General features: G+C 35.9%; 1 protein-coding gene across 1 annotated transcript; it reads right to left on the bottom strand.

Moving 5' to 3' along the window:
- Nucleotides 1-809: 809 nt before the first annotated feature.
- Nucleotides 810-13,659, bottom strand: LOC131065123 (ribosome-binding factor PSRP1, chloroplastic). Its single transcript, XM_057999540.2, has 5 exons — nt 13,141-13,659; nt 12,897-13,040; nt 10,215-10,445; nt 1,698-1,806; nt 810-1,590 (listed from the first exon to the last, which is right to left on the bottom strand). Exons 1-5 carry the CDS (start codon nt 13,429-13,431, stop codon nt 1,463-1,465), a joined length of 903 nt encoding a protein of 300 aa, XP_057855523.1. The 5' UTR covers nt 13,432-13,659; the 3' UTR covers nt 810-1,462.
- Nucleotides 13,660-19,450: the final 5,791 nt, after the last annotated feature.

The following is a 19,450-nucleotide window of genomic DNA, read 5'->3' as shown; positions in this document are numbered from 1 at the left end:
TTAAATATCCCATTACAAACTAACTTATTCTAGCTCCTTATTCTTGACCACAATCTTTAGCCTTGATAATGCTCCCTCCCTCTAAAACGGCCATTACTTCTTCGGCCCACAAGACCTGCCTGAGATTTCAAAATCGGTTAAAATAACCGGTGACTGGCTTTTGGGTTCAATAAGTATGTTAAAAGTCATATACAAGTATATATGGGGTTATGAAAGACAATCTTGAAAAATAGCCGTTACTCAAGACTTGCTTGACAGGAACAAGTGGCTTTCAAACTTTGAAGACTGATGTCGGAAGTTTCTTTCCCCATTATGAACCATATCAGATGCACTCAGAGTCTATTCAACTCAATTTCAACTATTCAGTTCTGTAATTTCATTTTTAAGGTATATATGTACGGTGTACCCATTCTATTTCTGTTATATGATTAAGATAGTATTTGAAGTCGCTGTTTGCAATAAAACATGGGAAATAGACAAATAAAAATTTATGAAATTCTTTTTTCTTTAAAATATTGTAATTATGAAATGGTGGATTATTTTTAAATATCTTTGTTTTTATTTTATATTTATATATCTATGTAAAACTTATAATTTTGATGAGGGATATATTTTGTTTTATATGGTGTTTATTTTGAACATATTAAGTTTATAATTAATATTAATATTTTGACATATGAATGGTTGTCAAATTTAAGCTAAAGGTAAAAGTTAACATTAACAAACTCACCTATTTCACTCCACCACTTACTGCCATTGTAGAATGCCTCTCCGCATTAATAAGTACAGCGAAACATAAAACACCCATGTACAACAAAGCATTCTCTCTGATTTTGGAAATGTGCAAACAGTCAATAAGACAATGCATATAGACTCTGCCCACTGCTGGCCAGTATAATCCACTAGCAAAAGGAAATATCATTCTTTCATAACCACAACAGTTTGCCCAGTGAGTAGTGCCATTTGATGTTTCTGATGCAAGTTGAGGTAAGGGTATGGTGAGTTGTATGAGTCACTTTTCCGAGGTCAGATAGATTTTAGTACAGTTTAAATTTATCCATTTCTGCAATTTACACCAACATTAATCCCTATGCAAAATCCTAGATAACTCGCATGCTTCTTTACATTCTGGATTCAAAGTATTTAACTGTTCTCATCTCTTGGCTTAGTAATGAGAAATGCTGAACATTGCTTTCCTTCCATTTACTGAGACAAATGTGCATGGGATTTAAAAACTGACAATGAACTAAAGCATTGAAGCTCATTGGAAACAATGGAATAGCGAAAATTGCATTTTGAGGTTTCCCACTGGGCGATAATTTCTAGCTATGCCTTCTGTAACATTTTCTCTTTTCCAGTGTAATAATTTTCCAGTCCGGAATGAAATTCATTGGATTTTTAACTCAACAGAATGGATAGAGTCTCAAAACCATTTTGTAAAACAGACTATAAATTACTGTACCTAGCCATGAGATTCCTTAGGTATTTCATTTGGAACTTCTGTGCTTGGATTCTCCCATCTTTCATCATGTTTTGGAATTATTAATCCATAACCGCCATGTTTTCTTCTGTAAATAATATTGATTTCTCCTGCAAGATGGAGACAAACAAGCAGTCAGAAGACAAGAAATAATGTCTGCAAACAAATGAAACCTCAAAACATGCACGCTATGTGGAAAATTTATTCATCAACCCACCACTCCGTGGATTACGAAATGCATAGAAATCATGGTCGACATTTAGAAGCTGCTCTAAGGCTTCTTCACGAGTCATTGGTGGAATTTCGAAGTATTTTGTTCGAACAACCTGAATTGGAACAACAGCATTTAGCAAGGAGGACTAAAACAGAATAGATGAGAAATCCATGAAATATACAACAAATCCCCTAATTGTATATATATATCACACTTATGCCATGAATTCCATGGTTGTGAATACAGTGACTTGATCTCGATGCAATGTAATCCTTTTTAGTTTAAAATTTAAATCTCTCACCCTTAAACGAAAATTGGGACTGTATTCCTCAAAGTAGATCACTGTATTCTCCTATCAACTGTAATGACCCCATTTTGAAATAGGATTTAATAATAAAATTGTAAGAATAGAAATAAAATTAAAATAATTAAAACTTAACTAGTTAAGTTAAATGAATGGTCAAAAGGCATGAAATGCAAAGTTGTGACCTCCTCAAACATGAGGTATAAAAGGGACAAGATAAATTCATTTGAAACAACAATTTTAATCTACAATCAGAAGCACAGATCGGAGTTAAATAGTAAGACAGCAATAATGGGACATGACCTTTCAAAGGGATATCTCTTTCCAAAGAGATGTGTCTCTTCAATGAGATACGAGAGTTTAAAAAGAGTAAGCAATTAATATGGAGAGGGGGGATATGGAGAAAAGGAGGAAAGAATGGAGCATGGGGATTAAGGAAGGATTAATGGAAGAAGAAAGGAATGGGCAGAAAATAAGAAAGTGTCTTTTAAGGGCAGAAATGATGAAAGGTTGCGACCTTTCAAAGGGGTGGTAATTGTGAAAGGTCGTGACCCTTGCAAAGTTAAGGCATTGATGAAGGGGTGCGACTCTCCCTCACATTGGAAGTTATAACGGGAGAAGGTTCCATTTGAGGAGAGTGGAAGGTGATACCATTTCAGAGCAGACAAAAGAAAGGAGGATATGGGATGCCATCCTAAATTGCACAATTCTAAGTATAAGCAGCAGACACATAAATATGTAATCAGCAGATTTCGAAAGGGGAGTACATGCAGTCATCGATTGGGATTGAGGATCTGAGACATCTTAGGACATCATCTCAGGCAGCCGTCTGACTACTGCTGTGTGGTATGTACTATGGCCATTCTGTATAAACTCCTAAATGCTGTAACAATATTATATACGTCTGTTTCTGCACATTACTGTCTGCATAACTACTTCAGCATCTTTATCATTATTTACGTACTGTGACATGACTATTTATATCATAGAAAATATAAGTCAGACCATTATATTTTGCAATTGTTTCATATTAAATATATTTTCTCAGACATTCTGTGTGTTTTTCCATGCTGTGATAGAAGGAAGAGGGTCTGCAAGAGGCGTACGGTGATGAGGCATTCCTCTATGGTACGCCACCTCTATGAGGAGACCAGATGTTCCCCATGAAACCAAGGGAGTACAGTGGGTACTGCCCTTGGGCCTAGAGGAGATGGTTTTCAGGGCACCCTGTTGCAAATTCTCTTGCATATCATGATGCATAAGTACAAGGGGGCCAATCATAAAGAGGAGAAGGTTGGCAAGATGAGGGGATGAGGAAAGGGGATACGTCACTGGGTAGGCCACCTCATCTAGATGGCATGGGCCAAATGAGGCCAAGAGGGATGGTATATCCGCTCTTGGGCCCAGGGTAGAGGGTCCAAGACACTCCATCAAGGCTACTTTCTCCTATGCTCTCCTATGGTTGAGCCTCCAAAGCATTTAGGATGTTTAATAGATGGATCATTAAATCTGTTACTAATTATGTATACATATTATTAAGAATTAATAATACTGCTATGAATTTACTAATATGTTAATCTGATTACTGTTCTGATTTCTGAGATTATTATTGCAAGAAGTTTCTATTCTGCTGCAGGGTGAAAGGTATTTCTTAAATTCACTCATCCACTTGGAAATTACGAAATTAGGGTAAACTTAGGGCATACTCAATTAGGGGACATTACATAGACTGCTAATTATCTAGTCGCAGATTTCTTACATTAAGTGATGAAACTAAAATATGGAATCACTTCTCAAGGGCCACCTCCATTGAGAATATTGTTCTTAATTTAATTTGCAACCTTTAACAGTGAAATTGAGAATCAATTGACATGTTTCTTCCCACTAATAGACAATATTGGAGCAAACACTTTAAATTGTTTAAGAAACAAACCTTAGATCTCTGAATCACTCTAGAAATTTTTAGGCTCTTTTGTTCAAGAGACATGTGGTTGAATTCTAGAAAAATAAGAAGGCAAAGTTTGTTGGATTCTATAAAGAGGATGATATCAAAGTGTAAAGTAAAGTCCGTCCCATGTTGCATAACTTAAAGATTGGTAAAAATAAAAAAATCAGATTCGACTACAGCACTTGATCAAAACAAGTCATTTCTCAGGAAAGCTTGTTCATATATCTATAGCCTGGTGGCAAATGACGCAAATATAAGCAGATAGCAAGTCTCTGTGGTATGGAATGGAGAGGATCAAAATGTGACGTAGAAGCTGTGAAACCGAGTCTTGAATAGCTATGACATCATACATAACCCTGAGGAATTCATAAAATATACCTTGTTTTGATGGCTCAACTTTCATTGCTCATAATAATTATTGATGACTATCAAACCCACGGAGGCCAAGGAATGCATAAAAAACATGATCTGTAATCTAATTAAATTTAATCAAAGGTATCCTTTACGGAATTGGAAATGCAAGTCATTCAGTTGGAAGTCATGCTCTGAATATAATTTGTAGGTATCTTAGGAAGAGGAGAAAATTCCATTCCATGCGATATCAAAATTTTCCCAATACATATATATTAATGTTCTCAATTTGAATTTGCTTCTCAAGACCCTCTTGTGCCCAGAAAAATTAAAACCATATTAAATCTATCTGGGTGATTATAAGTCCTTTCTTGCCAGATCACTTAAAACTACTTGCCCCTGTAACACATTTCTTCCCCATCCTTTTGGCTTGTTCAGCCTACATAGGTTAAAATCAATTGTGTGTAACACAATCACCATAAGAGTTACTTTTAGATATGCAAATTATTTCACACAAACAGTTCAAGTCATACGCTCACTATAATTTGTAAGTATTTTAACTAAGAGAGATTCTGTTTGTTGTGCAATAACGTGATTTTCCCATCGAACATATTAATGTTTGCTATTTAGTTATTCCTCCCAAAATCCTTTTGTGCCCAGAAAAACTAAAAGCACATAAAAACTACCTGGATGAATTCCTTCTCGCTGAATCATTTTGAAACTGCTAATCCACATAACACATTCCTAGGTTAAATTCAATTATGATCATGCCATAGTTACAACTTACAAGATTTACTTATAGATTTGCAAATCATTTCAAGGTCTACAGTCAATTGGGAGTCATGCTTTCAATATAATCCCAAGATGGTGTAATTAAGAGGAGAAAATTCTGATTCTTGTGCAGTCCACGTTTTGCCCAAACAAATGTTGATGTTCTTTGTTTAATTTTCCATCCTACAATACTCTTGTGGCCAGTACAATGGGAAGGCAATAGAATCCATTTGGGGATGATTCAAAGCCATTTTTTGCTTAATCATCTTAAAAATTGATCAGGAGCATTAAGGTTCATGCACAATCACACATCACCCAAAAACATACATATTAATGCTCATTATTTAATTTTCCCTCCCAAAATCCTTTTTGTGCCCAGCAAAATTAAAAGCAGAAGAAATCTATCTGGATGAGTCCCTTCTTTCTTAATCATTTTGAAACTACTCATCCACTCACATTCTTGACCCATCTCTTCAGCATCTTCCTAGGTTAAATTCAATTATGTTTATCATTCAGTAGTTACAGGATTTACTTATAGATTAGTAAATCATTTCAGGGTCCACCATCAATCGGAAGCCATGCTTTCAATATAATTCCTGGATAGTATAATTAAGAGGAGAAAACTCTGATCCTTGTGCTGTACCACAATTTCCCCAAACACACATTGATGTTATTTGTTTGATTTTCTGTCCCACGTTACTCTTATAACCAGTAAAATGAAAAGGCAATAAAATCCATCTGGACAATTCAAAGCCCTTTTTTGTTTAATCATCTTAAAAGCTTGATGCAGGAGCATCCAGGTTAATGAACAATCACACATCACCCAAAAATAGAATAATGTAGGTTGAGATGAAATTTTGGTTTCGTGTGAATGTTCTTGGTTAAATGGGATATTTGAAAAATCGCAGTCTAAGTTTGTTCCAGCTAACTTCAATAGCATTAGAGGTAGATAGTGCACCTTCGGCCCCAATTAGCCATCTTCTGCAACAACACAAACTTACTTCATCAACACTATGTACAATTTATCAAACATTTCAAGCCACTTCTGTAGCATCTAAACATCGTTGTCAGCAAGCTGTGAGTAACTTCAACAGCATTATGGACTTCATGATTCATCTTCTGAAGCAACTTGTGAGTCTCTTTGGCAGCTTGATTGCGAGTAATTTCTAGAGCTTCATGATTTCATTTCTTAACATTATGACTTCTGTAGCAAGTAACTTTAGTAGAAAAAGGCAATTTTGATGATGTGGATCTCTTTGGACACTTGGCTTTATCCTTGCCCAACTCAACATCTTTCATATATCCAACTGTCACATAGTCGTGTGTTACAATTTTTTTGGTTATCATTGTTTCTTCTCCAAACATTTCATCAAAACATTTGTCCACAATTAAAACTCCAACATGATTTCAACTGGGATTGAATAAAGCAACTAAAGTGTTTCAAACAATAGCATTTCTTGGAAAAAAACAGCCCAAGAAGAAATTTGACACATTATTTTGGCAGCAAAATCGTGTGCAAATTGTCATGTAGTGATTAGGGCCGTTTAATTGATCCAAAACTAACTGCAACACAAAAATGTAGGCAAAGGGAAAAAAAGGATGATTATTCTTGACAGAAAACATGACGTAGTTCATGAGCAGCAAGAAAGACTTGTGCAAGGAATCCAAAACATCACCAGCAGTTTATGGGACAGGGAGAGACAACAATTTTGAGCAAAGAACATTGAGAAACAAAAGAGGAAAATTGGGGAAAGAAAGTGAATAACTAGTAGAAAGAGAAAACCAATTTGACCATCCATAATTAGGGCAAATCCATGTCATTTCCCTGTTTATAATAGTTAGGGTTTTTGTTCTCACCAATTCATGGGCAATTGAAAGTTGATTTACATTTAATACAAAAAAATAATTTGTTGTTCCACCTGGTTGTTGTGTGAGGTAGTGTGAACATAGTTAAGCTGCTAGATTCGGCTACCATTGATTTGGCATCCCAGACTTAGATTGCACCCAACACTTGGTATTAGAGAAGGTTTCTTTGCCTAGTTGTGTCATGAAAAATCTAGAATTTTGTTGCAAGCATGCATGGAGTCCTCTAACTGTGAATAGCAAAGAGGAGGCATGGCTTATAAAGGAAAACAAAAAGAGCACAAATGTTGAGAGAAATTACAGCCAGATTGGATACAATGGAGGCAGCACAAAGAAGAGGAGTACAAGTTGAGGAGGCAATTGAAACTAGGTGATTAGGGCTATATAAGTCTAAACCTTGAAGAGCTTATAGACTGGATTGCAGAAATGAAAATGTACCTTGATTATGAATCAATGAACGATCCTAGAAAAAGCTGAGTCTATCTACACTAAGCTCAATGGTGATGCATCTTTGTGGTGGGATCATGTACAAACAAAAAGACAAAAAAGAGAAAAAGAGAAGATTATATCTTAAATTGAATTGAATGGTCGCAAAACTGAAGACCAAATTCCTACCAACAGAGTTGAATGCCAAAGACTACATAGATGAATGTTACAAGTTCAAATTTTACAAGCTTCATTCATGCTGACCATGTGGAGGATGACTACAAAAGATCTCAAGGTATTTTAACAAACTCTGAATATCAATTCACAATGAATCCAGTATGATCAAAGTGAGATCAATTGAGGAATCCTATCAATATGCTTTAGACATGTAAGATAAGTTGGAAAGGAAACAACAAAAAAATTTCTAGACAAAGAGGCAATCATGTAGTAGCAGAGGACAACATGCGAATGAAGAAGAGCCTAGCGCTTCTCAAAACAACAATTGCAATCAAGAGAAATTGGTAAGGAAACAACAAAACAATTATATACGAAGAGGCAATCAAGTAGTAGTAGAGGACAACATGCAAATGAATAAGAGTCTGGCACTTCTCAAAACGAAAATTCCAATCAAAACAAGAGAGGAAGAGGCAATTCATCAAGAGAAAGAGGCAATTATTCAAGAAGAAGATGTTATTACAAAAGAGAAAGAGGTAGAGGATTTACCAGAGCTTGTTATAGGTGTGGAGAGGCTAGTCGTAGGGTATTTGACTACCCACAAATACAACAAAATGGTGATAAAGTAAATGAGGCAAAAAATCACATTGTCCAAGCTAATGAGAAAAGTGTAGCTTCGCCCAAGAGAATCTCACTTATGACGAGAGTGCTATTAAAACCAGATTAAAAAGGGCATGAACCATGAACCAATACATAGGAAGAAATTAATTAGCACTATATGTAATTTTGGAAGAAAATGTTCCAAAGTCATTGTTGATGCACAGAAAGAATTTAATTAGCACTATATGTAATTTTGGAAGAAAATGTTCCAAAGTCATTATTGATGCTGTAAGTACAGACAATCTGGTGTCCAAAGAAATGGTAGAAAAACTTAAGTTGTAGACAATTAAAAACCCATACAAAGTTTCATGGCTACAAAAAGGACATCAACTCTGGGTAAAAGAGCATTGTTTAGTGAATTTTCAGATTGATACATATAAGGATGAAATTATATGCTATGGTATGCCCATAGATGCTTGTTATGTTCTGTTGAGAAGGTGGTGAGCAATTTGACATGAAGGCTATGCATGATGGTAGGATGAATACCTACACCATCATGAAAGTTGGGAAGGAAGTGGACTATGATGCAAGGGGAACAACGATAAGAAAAGTTTTGAGCCAAGAAGGCAAACCCATTGCATATTGCACCAATGAGTTAAAGAAAGCCAAGAGAAAGTATTTGGTCTGTGACCAAGAAATTTATGAAATTGTTTAAACATGTAACCAGAGACACTATTTGCTACCAAAAAAAAATCGTTTTATTCATAGATTATCAGGCATTACAATTTATTCACAGCCATGGTAAGTTGAATCAAAAGCACACAAAGTTGGTTGAATTTTTTCAAAGCTATTCATTTGTTTTAAAGCATAGAAGTGGTAGATAAAACAAGGTACGATGAATTGAGTAGAAGATGTCTTCTGTTGAATGAGATGAAAATTGAAGTTGTTGGGTTTGCTTCCATTAAAGAGCTATATGAACATGACTCAAATTTTAAAGAAGCATGGGCAACATGCAAGAGCCCAAACGCTAGGGACAAAACTCCATGGCTGAAGTATTTTATTTAAGATAGTTTTATTAGTTTGTTGATCCAATACTGTTTGGAAAAAGAAATGTGATTTTAAAAGAATAGGTCATACCAGAAATACACCAGAAAAAAAACAGGGAAGATTTGCAGAGGGAACATAAAAAAACACCGGAAATTTATAGGAAAAGGAGAGACAACCATTCTGAGCAGAGAACATTGAGAAACAGTGGGGAAATATCGGGTGAAGAAAGTGAATAACTAGGAGCGAAAAAACAGTTTATCCATCCATGATTGGCTCAAGTTTATGTCATTTCTCTGTTTTGTAATAGTTAGGGTTTTCGTTCTCAGACTCTCAACAAATTTGTAAGCCATTGAAAGCTAATTTAAATTTAATGCAAGTAAATTTTATTCACTGTTCATTATATCAAATAGTGTGGATTTTGTTAGGCTGCTATCAATTTGGTACTTCAATTTAGACTGCACTAAAACTACTCATCCCATTGTAGTATTGTACACTTCTGTCCCATCACTTTGGCATGTTCAACCTTCCTAGCTTAAACTTAATTATGTGTGTCATTCAGTAACAACATGATTTAAATTTAGATATGCAAATAATTTTAACGTACACAGCCAGTTATATATTTGCTTTCAATATAATTTAATTTTTTATTAAGAGGGTAAACTTCTGTCTCTTGTGCAGGATATTAATGTTCTCTATTTAATTTTCACCCTCAAGATCCTCTTGTGCCAATCAAAATGAAAAGCACAGAAAACTTATCTGAATCATTAATAGTCCCTTCTTGCTGAATCATCTTAAAACTACTCATCCGCATAACACATTCCTACCCTATACATTTGCCATATTCAACTTTCCCAGGTTAAAGTAAATTATGTGTGCCACTCAGTAACCACAAGATTTACTTTTAGATTTGAAACCATTCCCTATGTCTTCCATTCAAAATATTAGTAACCTTTCCTGGGCAGATTTTTCTGTCACATTTGCTTATCAGTCTAATATCTAACCATTGTAAACCAGTAACAAAAATAACAAAACATACCTCATCAGATAAATCATAAGGATCCTCCTTGTCAAGAATTTCATCTACATTCACTGATTCCTTTGATGGCTGCCAAACCTTGGATGATTTGTGTGCAAGATCTACGTCCTTCTCTTTGATCTTCCTTAGCTTTCTTTTAATAATATCTGAAACCATATCTATGCTAGCATATGTGCTATCAGCTTCCCTTTCCACTCGTACAACTCCATGCTTTTTTGTGAATATCGTTACCTACAGTCCAAATGTTCTTTCATGCTTTTGCACAAACCTTATTTAGATAAACCTTGAAATGATTCATAAATATTTGAGGGATAAGTTCCCAACAAAAGAATAGAGTTAAAAAAGCACCATATAAATGTAATATAACAGGAACAAGTAGAACTCATTTAGTGGGACATGCAGTTCCAGGTCAGTCTGACAACAGAGGAAAGACAATACAAGTACAAATCATCTGATTTGTTAATCGTGTTTTCCCATCCCATCGTACCATATTAGGAAGAAAAATTGTCAAACGCATCAGTATAGACAAAGCAACTTTTATTCCCAAATGATCAAGAGATATTGGCATAGGTGATAGTAAAGTTCAGTTCCAATGAACAGACAGACTATCAAAATGCATAGTGCAAGGAAAGATGACACATCACATTGTCAAGTCCCAATCATGACAAAAAAGAAAGAGAAAAATACTGGATGGAAAACAAGTTTAATAGCCAAGATATTGGCAATAAGAGCTAATTAATTTTGTTGCAGTGATTTATTGACTGTAATACCATTCTAACTTATTCTTGTTTTGAGATTGTGAAATGCCAGATATCTTGTAATTGCTTTACTGCTTTATTACTATTTATTAAGTCTTTTGGCTGCCATCTTTACTGCACAGAGCTGTTTTTAGTTATCTTATGATTGCAGTGCATATATTGTCATAGATAGTAGATTGTTGAAGTATGCATTGCCTGTCCCAAGCTAGTTTCCAGTACTATCTAAGGGCGATTTAGTGACGTGCTCTAGAGGAGGCCTTCGTAACATAGATCTGTGTATCTTCCTTGCAAATCTATGCATTCAAATCGATACTAGACTATGTAAGTGGATTGCTTGGTTTACTTTTGAACCTTGTAATCAGCTCAAAACCTAATGAGGAAGAGCATTCAGTCAATATAGGTGAAAGGACCCAATAGATGAGGAAGCTCCAATAGCTATTATGGTGCAGTGTGGTAATCGCCTCTTTTTTTTAATACTTTTAAGTTTTACCTATTACTTGTATTACTTGTATTACTTGTAATGATAACCACTAGTAGCCATTATGTGTGTACTTTAAAAATGGACACAAAGTATCTATTTTACACAAGTCACAGTAAAAACAACCAACCACATCGTGAATGCACATGTTTTGATTTAACTTTCTAAGGTGGCTGTTTTTGGACAACTCAGCGAAGATGTAGCTGATGTGACTACATCATTGATTCCCAAAACTCTAATCAATAGATTTAAGCTCTTAACTTACATATGGAGGTATGCTGATTCTTTTGCAAATGCCAAAAATTTGATGTACCATTTAAGAGCTTAAGATATACAAGTCTAGTCTTTGGACATGTAGTGTCGCGGTTAAAACATTTCGTTGGTAAAGCAGCCACCAAGGTTCGAATCCCTGCTGGGCCACTGTGCTTGAATGCCTTGTGCTTTTGCTGGGCCATTGTGCTTGCGGGTTTGATCAAGTGAAGTGCAGGGATGAGGACCCCCATTTGTGGCCTCACCGGTTCATAGCTCCAGGTCAAAAGCGTTTCGCGTGGAGCCAGAGGGCATGTCGTGCCAGCATCACCGGTCACGTTAAAAAGTTTTCCAGGCATAGTTTTAGATAAAAGAAAATACAAGTCTAGGGTGCACAGCTACCAAGTCCTCCCCTCTGCATCGGTTGCTCCCCAAATGCATTATCATACACCTATAGATGTGCTGACTGGAACCACTAAGGACAGTCCCATGGATTCTACTGCAAAACCAGATATACTATCTCTTCTTGCTTTGGTAGGACAGGGTAAGCCTATAAATGCCATGTTCTTTATGAAAACTATATATTCTTAGTTTGCTGGGAGGTCCACTCAAAGTGGCCCGGTTTAAGGCTGACATTGAAATACAAACGTGTTAAACATCTGAAGCTAGACAAAACACTTGTTAGAGAAACCACATTCTATAGGTAAGTAGCACCTATAATTTGTGAGAACAGGGTTAAAATAGATATTTAAGCATTTGATGTGGATTTTAGGGAGTCTACTATGTGCTATAATATCGAGAGAATCTTCATGGCCAATATCGTATTAGTAAGTAATTCAAAAAAAAAAACGTCTCGGGGAAGATGGGTCATCTTTTATTGGGAGTAGTTTAAAGAATCCATCTTCTGTGAGATGAGCCATCTTTCATAAGTAATAATTTAGAAGAATTTATCTAACATAGAAGCCTGATGGTCCATAACTTTGTATTGATGTTTTTGAGTAATGGTTCGCAAAAGCCCCCCTCTAACAAACTTAAAAATGAATTTGCTACAGAGTAATATAAGTCTGTGTATTCAGCAAACTAATAAATTGAGGAAAAATGGAGGCGACTAAATTGTTTTCATCTTTCACAAAATGTTTAGTATATAACCAAAGAGAAATTTCAATAAAAATCAAATGCTGAGTTGACAGAAGGTACCTCACAACGTCTGACTGGTGGGCCTTTTCCCACCTCCCCGCCTAGGAGAGACAAACGAACATCAACCTCTTTCACAATCGGGGCAAAATGGTGAATCGCGCTGCCCACCTTCTGTTGTATATAGTTCTTCACTCCATCTGTCAACTGCCACCCATCAAGGCGCCACAACATTTAACAAGCCAAACAAACTGCAATGCCAAGAAACAAACCAAGAATTGTACTGATTAATTAATAAGTGTAATACCTTGAAATTTTTGCCTTGCATCATCAAATGAACAGATGAAAGAGGCCCGTCCCATACCATGCACTTTATTTGTCTGCTGCTGCGTTTGCCTTTAGATATTATGGGTCCAACAAATTCCAATTGAAGGGCATGATGATAAAGTGCAGAATGAAAGCTCGAGAGACTGGTGGGCTTTTTTGTTGAGTTGAAGATACTGGTTCTACATTGAACCACTGTGGGATATGGATTTGGGTCATAACAATGAGAATGCGAAAGAGCGGGGCAAGAACGAAATGCAGACTGCAAGGCCATGAAATTCAAGTGCCAACAACTGTAATGTTAGACGGCGTAATGTGTTTTGCTCCTTTGAGCACCTAAGGATAGAAAGGATTCTGCCATTGCTTTTGATGGAGGTGTAGGATATTTGCAAACCACACTAGCCGTGAGAATGTAATCAGATAAGATGATTGCAGACAAGATATTTTAATAGTCGTTGTCCTTGCTATTAGACAGGCTTGTGTATATCCAAACTCCTAAAACATATAATTCAAAGAACCTTCTTAGGTATCTCTAGACCATAGAATTGCACAATCATACGTGCCATATCCACCTAAAAGGTTTTAATACTTCAATTCTTTTAATTCGATCGTGTTGGGTGCTTTCCAAAATTAAATTTCGCTAGATTGTTTCTAGCTTTTTGTTACACTTCCGACTTTGGACTTGTGTGGTAGTCCCAAAAGAATGTATTCGTCATGGATTGGTTTTGGATTTGTATAGACGAGGGAAATAAAACAAAATATCTACTCGTTTTGGATCTGTATAGACTTAGAGGGAAATAAAACAAAATATCTACTCGTTTTGGATCTGTGATGATTAAGGGAGTACATTTCTCAATAGTTATTAAATAATATTTAATAATAGCAATAGTAGTTAGGTCCTGCTTAGATTTATGTGCTGATTGTTGAGATTAGAGATGAAATGTTGAAACTCTAGTTAGGGATTTTGGTAGATTTTGGTGGATTTCAAGCAGATTTTTGTGGATCTCAGGCAGAAGAAGTTATATTTGGGAGAACAAAATAGGCAAAACGGGGTCTCAAGAGAATGGAGATTTAGTAGTTTGCAAGGAACGAGTGCCTCTGGCCTCTCTTTCCCTTGCAACAGAGTCAACAGATTTAGGTTCCAAACCATAATAGTAGAAGAAGTCAGGAGTCTAAGGAAAATGAGACTGAAATTCGAAGCTAGGTCAATGAATAAGGGTCAAACATTGGAACCCAATAGTGATACGACACCTAAGGAGGAGGAGCTTGTGGCTAGTCAGGGTGGAGTGGTTTCTCATGAAGGAACATGAGAAAAAGACCAGGAGTGTAAGACAATCCTTGCAAATCCAAACTTTGGCATCTTTGTTGATATAGATATGGAGAAAGATAATGTTGCCATATGTGTTGATCCAAATGAAATAATGATAGAAGACCACTCAGGTAAAACCCTCGAAATTCAACTTCCTAATGATATTGTTGAGGTTATTACAAAATATCAAAGCAAAGTTGTTATTTTATTTTTTCTACAAGGAGTCACTCATGAAACTGACTTTTACAAATGGGATAGACAAAACTAGGAATCTAGAGGATGGGAGATTGAAACCCCTACAAGGTATGGGGAAAGGAAATGTGTCATGTATGTTCAAGTCAAAAGCCTGCACTCAAGTTGTCTTACAATACGACACCTAGGTCATTTGCGAGCAAATTTGTTATTTGCAAGCCTAGACCTTCAATTTTCATCCCGAAGGTCCCTCTCATTCACATTATCCCATGTGGATTGAGTTGCCTTTCCTTAATCTTGCTTTCAAACCATTTTCAAAGGATATTGTGGCTCAATTAGGGAGATTAATCTGGTGCAAACATAGTACTAATAAAGTTTCAAGCTTACGAGTTCACCCAAGGGTTTGTGTTGAGGTGGATCTAAACAAACCATTGTCAAAGAGCATTAAACTTTTTGGCCCAGGTTTATGAGCTTTCGAACTGCCATTTGTTTACTTGAATAAGTCAAATACATATTTTTACTGTCGAAAGGAAGATCACTTGATCCATGATTAGGAGGAGTAAGTTTGCCCAGCCACTAACCAATTTTGTTCCATCTAGTGGTCGTGAGTCCTCTCCCAACCGTGCTCACTCTCTCTTTCGTTCGGCCATTGTCTTCCTAATACTTGTTGTTAAGAAAGGTCCTATTTCCTCTTATGACCCTAACATTTCTTCTAATGCTCTTGAGGAGTTTGCTTCATCTTTTAAGGATGTTATCATGTCATATAGATGGACTTCTATTAGAAAGAGGAAGAAGCCACCTATCTCTTTCACTTCTTTCCCTTCTCCTTCTCCCAAGGTTTGAGATTCTTTTCTTTATTCTTCTTCTCCCAAGACTTAAGACACTTCTTCTTCTCCACATCTTTCATCCTCTCAGCCCCATACTCGTTCTCCCTATTCCCTTTCCCCTCAATCGTGCTCCTATGACTCCACCCCCCCTTCTTCTTGCCTCTGGCACTATTCTAGATCCCTGTCTCCCACCACTAAAGACCATGCAACCAAAGATCCAAAATTGAATCTTGGCAATAGTTCCAGTGTGTTGTCCCAGGCCAACGATCCTTCTCATTCTCATCATGAACTTTAGGATCCTTTCTTGGAATGTTGAAGGGATTTCTCTCCTTCCTCATAAGTAAAAAAGTGAAAGATATGGTTCTTAAATGTAAGCCTGAAATGCTTTGTCTTCAAGAAGTTACAATTTGTAATTTAAAGCTTGATGTTGTACTATGCAATATTTGGAGAGATGCTAGCTTTATGTACACATCCCAAAATAATGGTAGAGGTGGCTCTAGATTCTTGATGGCCCCTTACAAAAGTCTTGGCAGCAATGGGCTTCTTATGAAATTCTACCAAGCTATGTGGCAACACATTAAGGAAGATTCTTATTGTTTATACCTAGAGGCTTATAAGAATGGTTCATTGGGGCCTATCATTAATGGTGGTATAATCAAGCTTCTTCCTAAAGGAAAACACGAAAACTCCATCTCTAGTTGATGCCCTATAACCTTACTCAACACTTATAAAATTATAGCAAAAAGCCTTGGCCATCAAGATCGAACTAGTAGTGCAAGAAATTGTTAGAGATGAACAAACAGGTTTCATTGTTGGCAGATTTTTTCTTGACAATCTAATGTTAGCATGGAAGACTAGTGAATGGGTTCAACAAACAGGACAAAATGCCATTTTGTTAAACTTGATTTTGATAAGGCTTATGATAGAATTTATTGGAGTCTTATCCTTAAAATGCTTCAATAGTTGGGTTTTGGTCCTGAATTTCAAGCTCATGTTCAAATGCTTTTTCAAGATGTCAATGCTCGAATTATTATTAATAATCTAATTACAGATCCATTTTCTTTACAAAGATCTATATGGCAAGGTTGTCCCTTAGCCCCATATTTATATGTTCTCATAGTCAATGCTTTGGGATATTTACTTCAAAGTGCTAATCACATGAAGCTAATCTCTGGAATCTCTATTCCTGATAACATGGTTGTCGCTAATTCCCACTATGTTGATGATAGCAAGCTGTTATTTTTATAAAATTTTGAAAATGTATTTACAATATGATGGACATACTTGAGCTTTACTGTGTTGTTTCAAGTTCCAAAATTGCTCATAAGAAAATAGAATTTTTGATGGTTCAAAATGGCAATGTTCCTCATTGGATTCCCTAAGAGTGGAAACAAGTTAAACACGAGGAAATTATGGGATACCTTGGTATTCCTTTTCATTTTTGGGGCGTCTCTCGCAGATATGTGGAATTGGTACCTTAATAGAGTCAAGAATAAGCTCTTTGATTGGGGTAATAAATTTCTTTCCTTAGCTGGCAAAATGCAAGTTGCCAATAAGATTTTTCTTGCAACACATGTTTACTTCTCTTCATATTGGATGTCTTCAAAAAAGGGATATAAGGATTTGATCAAAATGATTTGTCAATTTTGCTGGGCTAAATGGGATGGCAATAGAGGTTTCATATCCACTTCATGGACTCATTGTATCCAACCCAAATGTAAAGGTGGATTGGGGTTTATAGACCCACAAACATAAGGGTTTTGTTTGGTTACCAAATGGATTATTAGAGTTGTCCATGGGGATGAACCATGGAAGATCCTCATATGGAATTGCATCAATCTTTCTACTGCCAAGGGTAGATGGAAATATGTGGGATGGTTAGATAAACTCCTTCATGCTTCTTTTTTCTCAATAAAGGGTTTTCCTTCCCTGCTCTCTATATGGAAGGCTTGGCAACACTATTGTTCTCTTTTAAAATGAAGAGACAACTCACTTCAATATGGTTTTAGCTTCTCCACTTCATCTATTTGATGGAATAAGCACATCATTTATCAAGATCAACCCCTTGCCTTAAGCTTTTTGAATCAGTCTTATGCCCTAGATTCAAAAAAGGAGTTTGTATTGTTGGAGATCTTTAGGATTTTCACAATACAAGTTGGCTATCATGGCATGTTGTTAAAGATCAATTCAATTTAAGCCACAAATACAAAGTATTTCTAATTTTGGTGCAGTCTTTGGTTCCATTGGAATCGTCTATGAAATTGTGTACCGCTATCCACTACAACTTTTACAAAGACTAGTTATGGATGTCAACATATCCTTTTCTATTTTTTCCTTTAAATAAGGTTTATTTGCAGCTACTTCCAAAAATGCCATTAAGGTCTCGATTCAACTCCAAATGGAAATACATGTTCGATGAAAAATATTGGTCAAAATTATCTACCCATATTTGGAATTCAAAAGCCAATGTTCATGATCAATTAATTGCTTGGAAGATTTTACATTTCAAACTACCCATTGCCCTTTCTATCAAAAGCAAGAAAATAAAAGACATTTTCCGGGAATGCCAATTTGTTAAAAAATAGTGGAACTTGGTTTTTAATGATTTTCTAGCCATCTCTGAACACAAATTAACCTATAAATAAGTCCTTCTTGGTGTGGGGTTTACATGTTAATACTATTGGTGATGGGGTCAGACATGTGATTATGTCCCATATATGGAGATATAGGTGTAAAGCCATTTTTAATAACCTTAATACTCACCAAGAAGCTACTTTTCTAAGGTTTTACTTAGATATTTTTAATTGTCTAACTTCACTATTTTCTCAATTACAGGCAAAGGCTAAGAAGAATTTGAAGATTGACTTCCAAATTCAACAAATCAAACTTTAGGTTAAGCTACTACTCAACAAAAGGAAGGTGGTCATGGCATAGGGACTAAGATCCTCTTTTGAAGATTGATTGTTGTTTCATCAAGTCTTGCTAATGTTATTGTTGGTATATCAGATATGAAGAAGTTGAGAAAATACAACTTCTGAGATCCCAAGAGAACCTACAAGCAAAATACCTATCACAAGAGACGATTGGAGACAAAAAAAACAATAATGGCTCTGAAGAAAAAGATTGGAGACAAAAAAACAATAATGGCTCTGAAGAAAAAGATTGGGGATAGAAAAAAAAAAAAAAAAGGCTCTGAAGAAAAGGATTGTCATTCAGAGAGGGAATTCAATTAAATGAAAAAGTACAATACAATCCTTATAAAAGGATATTAGAAACCCTAAAGATGTGCAACCCTAAAGAAACCTTAAAGGGATAATGTGTATTTAATAATTAGAATAATTATTAAATACCTACAATATTATTAAATGCCTAAGTTTAGCTTAAGTGTAGAGTATAATAGACTAATAATTAAATAAATAATTATTAGCTAATACAAGATAACTCTAACACCCCCCCTTAAGATGAACTTAGGGAGTAGCTAAAAAACTAAATGCATGAAGCAAAAAAAAATGCAACTACATGAGAAGGTAAAAAATTTGGTTCCTGGCAACAAAGTCTGATGAGGTACCCAATCACAACCAAATATCTATGAACCGGAGAAATAGAGAAAACCACGTGGGAAAAAAACTCTATTCCAAAAAGAGATGGAATACAAGAGAATCACTGAAGCATGAAGAACCTGCAAACACTGTCGAAGAATAACTGTTGATCTGAAGAACCTCCACTAAAATAGAAGATGATCAGGTAGAGAAGACTGTAATCTGCGTGAGTGCCCTCAAATAACACTACTCGAATCAGATGGCAACCAAAGACAAACAACTGAACTCGAAGATACAGATGGCATAAAACACCAAAGCCTGAAGAGTTGAACCAACAAACCAAGGAAGCATTAGAACAACATGAGAAACCCCCCCATAATGCTGAAAAGAGTGAGGGACAGGTACACTGAAAAGAACGACCAACAA

Source organism: Cryptomeria japonica, chromosome 11, assembly GCF_030272615.1.
Source record: "Cryptomeria japonica chromosome 11, Sugi_1.0, whole genome shotgun sequence".
In the NCBI taxonomy this organism is placed as follows: domain Eukaryota; kingdom Viridiplantae; phylum Streptophyta; class Pinopsida; order Cupressales; family Cupressaceae; genus Cryptomeria; species Cryptomeria japonica.
This window is presented reverse-complemented; position numbering and strand designations above follow the sequence as displayed.

What these genes read in the sequence shown, in the direction of transcription:
- LOC131065123 (XM_057999540.2), bottom strand. Translation starts at nt 13,431, where the DNA reads ATGGCCTTGCAGTCTGCATTTCGTTCTTGCCCCGCTCTTTCGCATTCT. An exon ending in CTTATGATTTATCTGATGAG is followed by an intron (nt 1,807 to 10,214) that starts GTATGTTTTGTT and finishes GTTCCAATTCAG; the next exon opens with GTTGTTCGAACAAAATACTT. An exon ending in ATTTCGTAATCCACGGAGTG is followed by an intron (nt 1,591 to 1,697) that starts GTGGGTTGATGA and finishes TCCATCTTGCAG; the next exon opens with GAGAAATCAATATTATTTAC.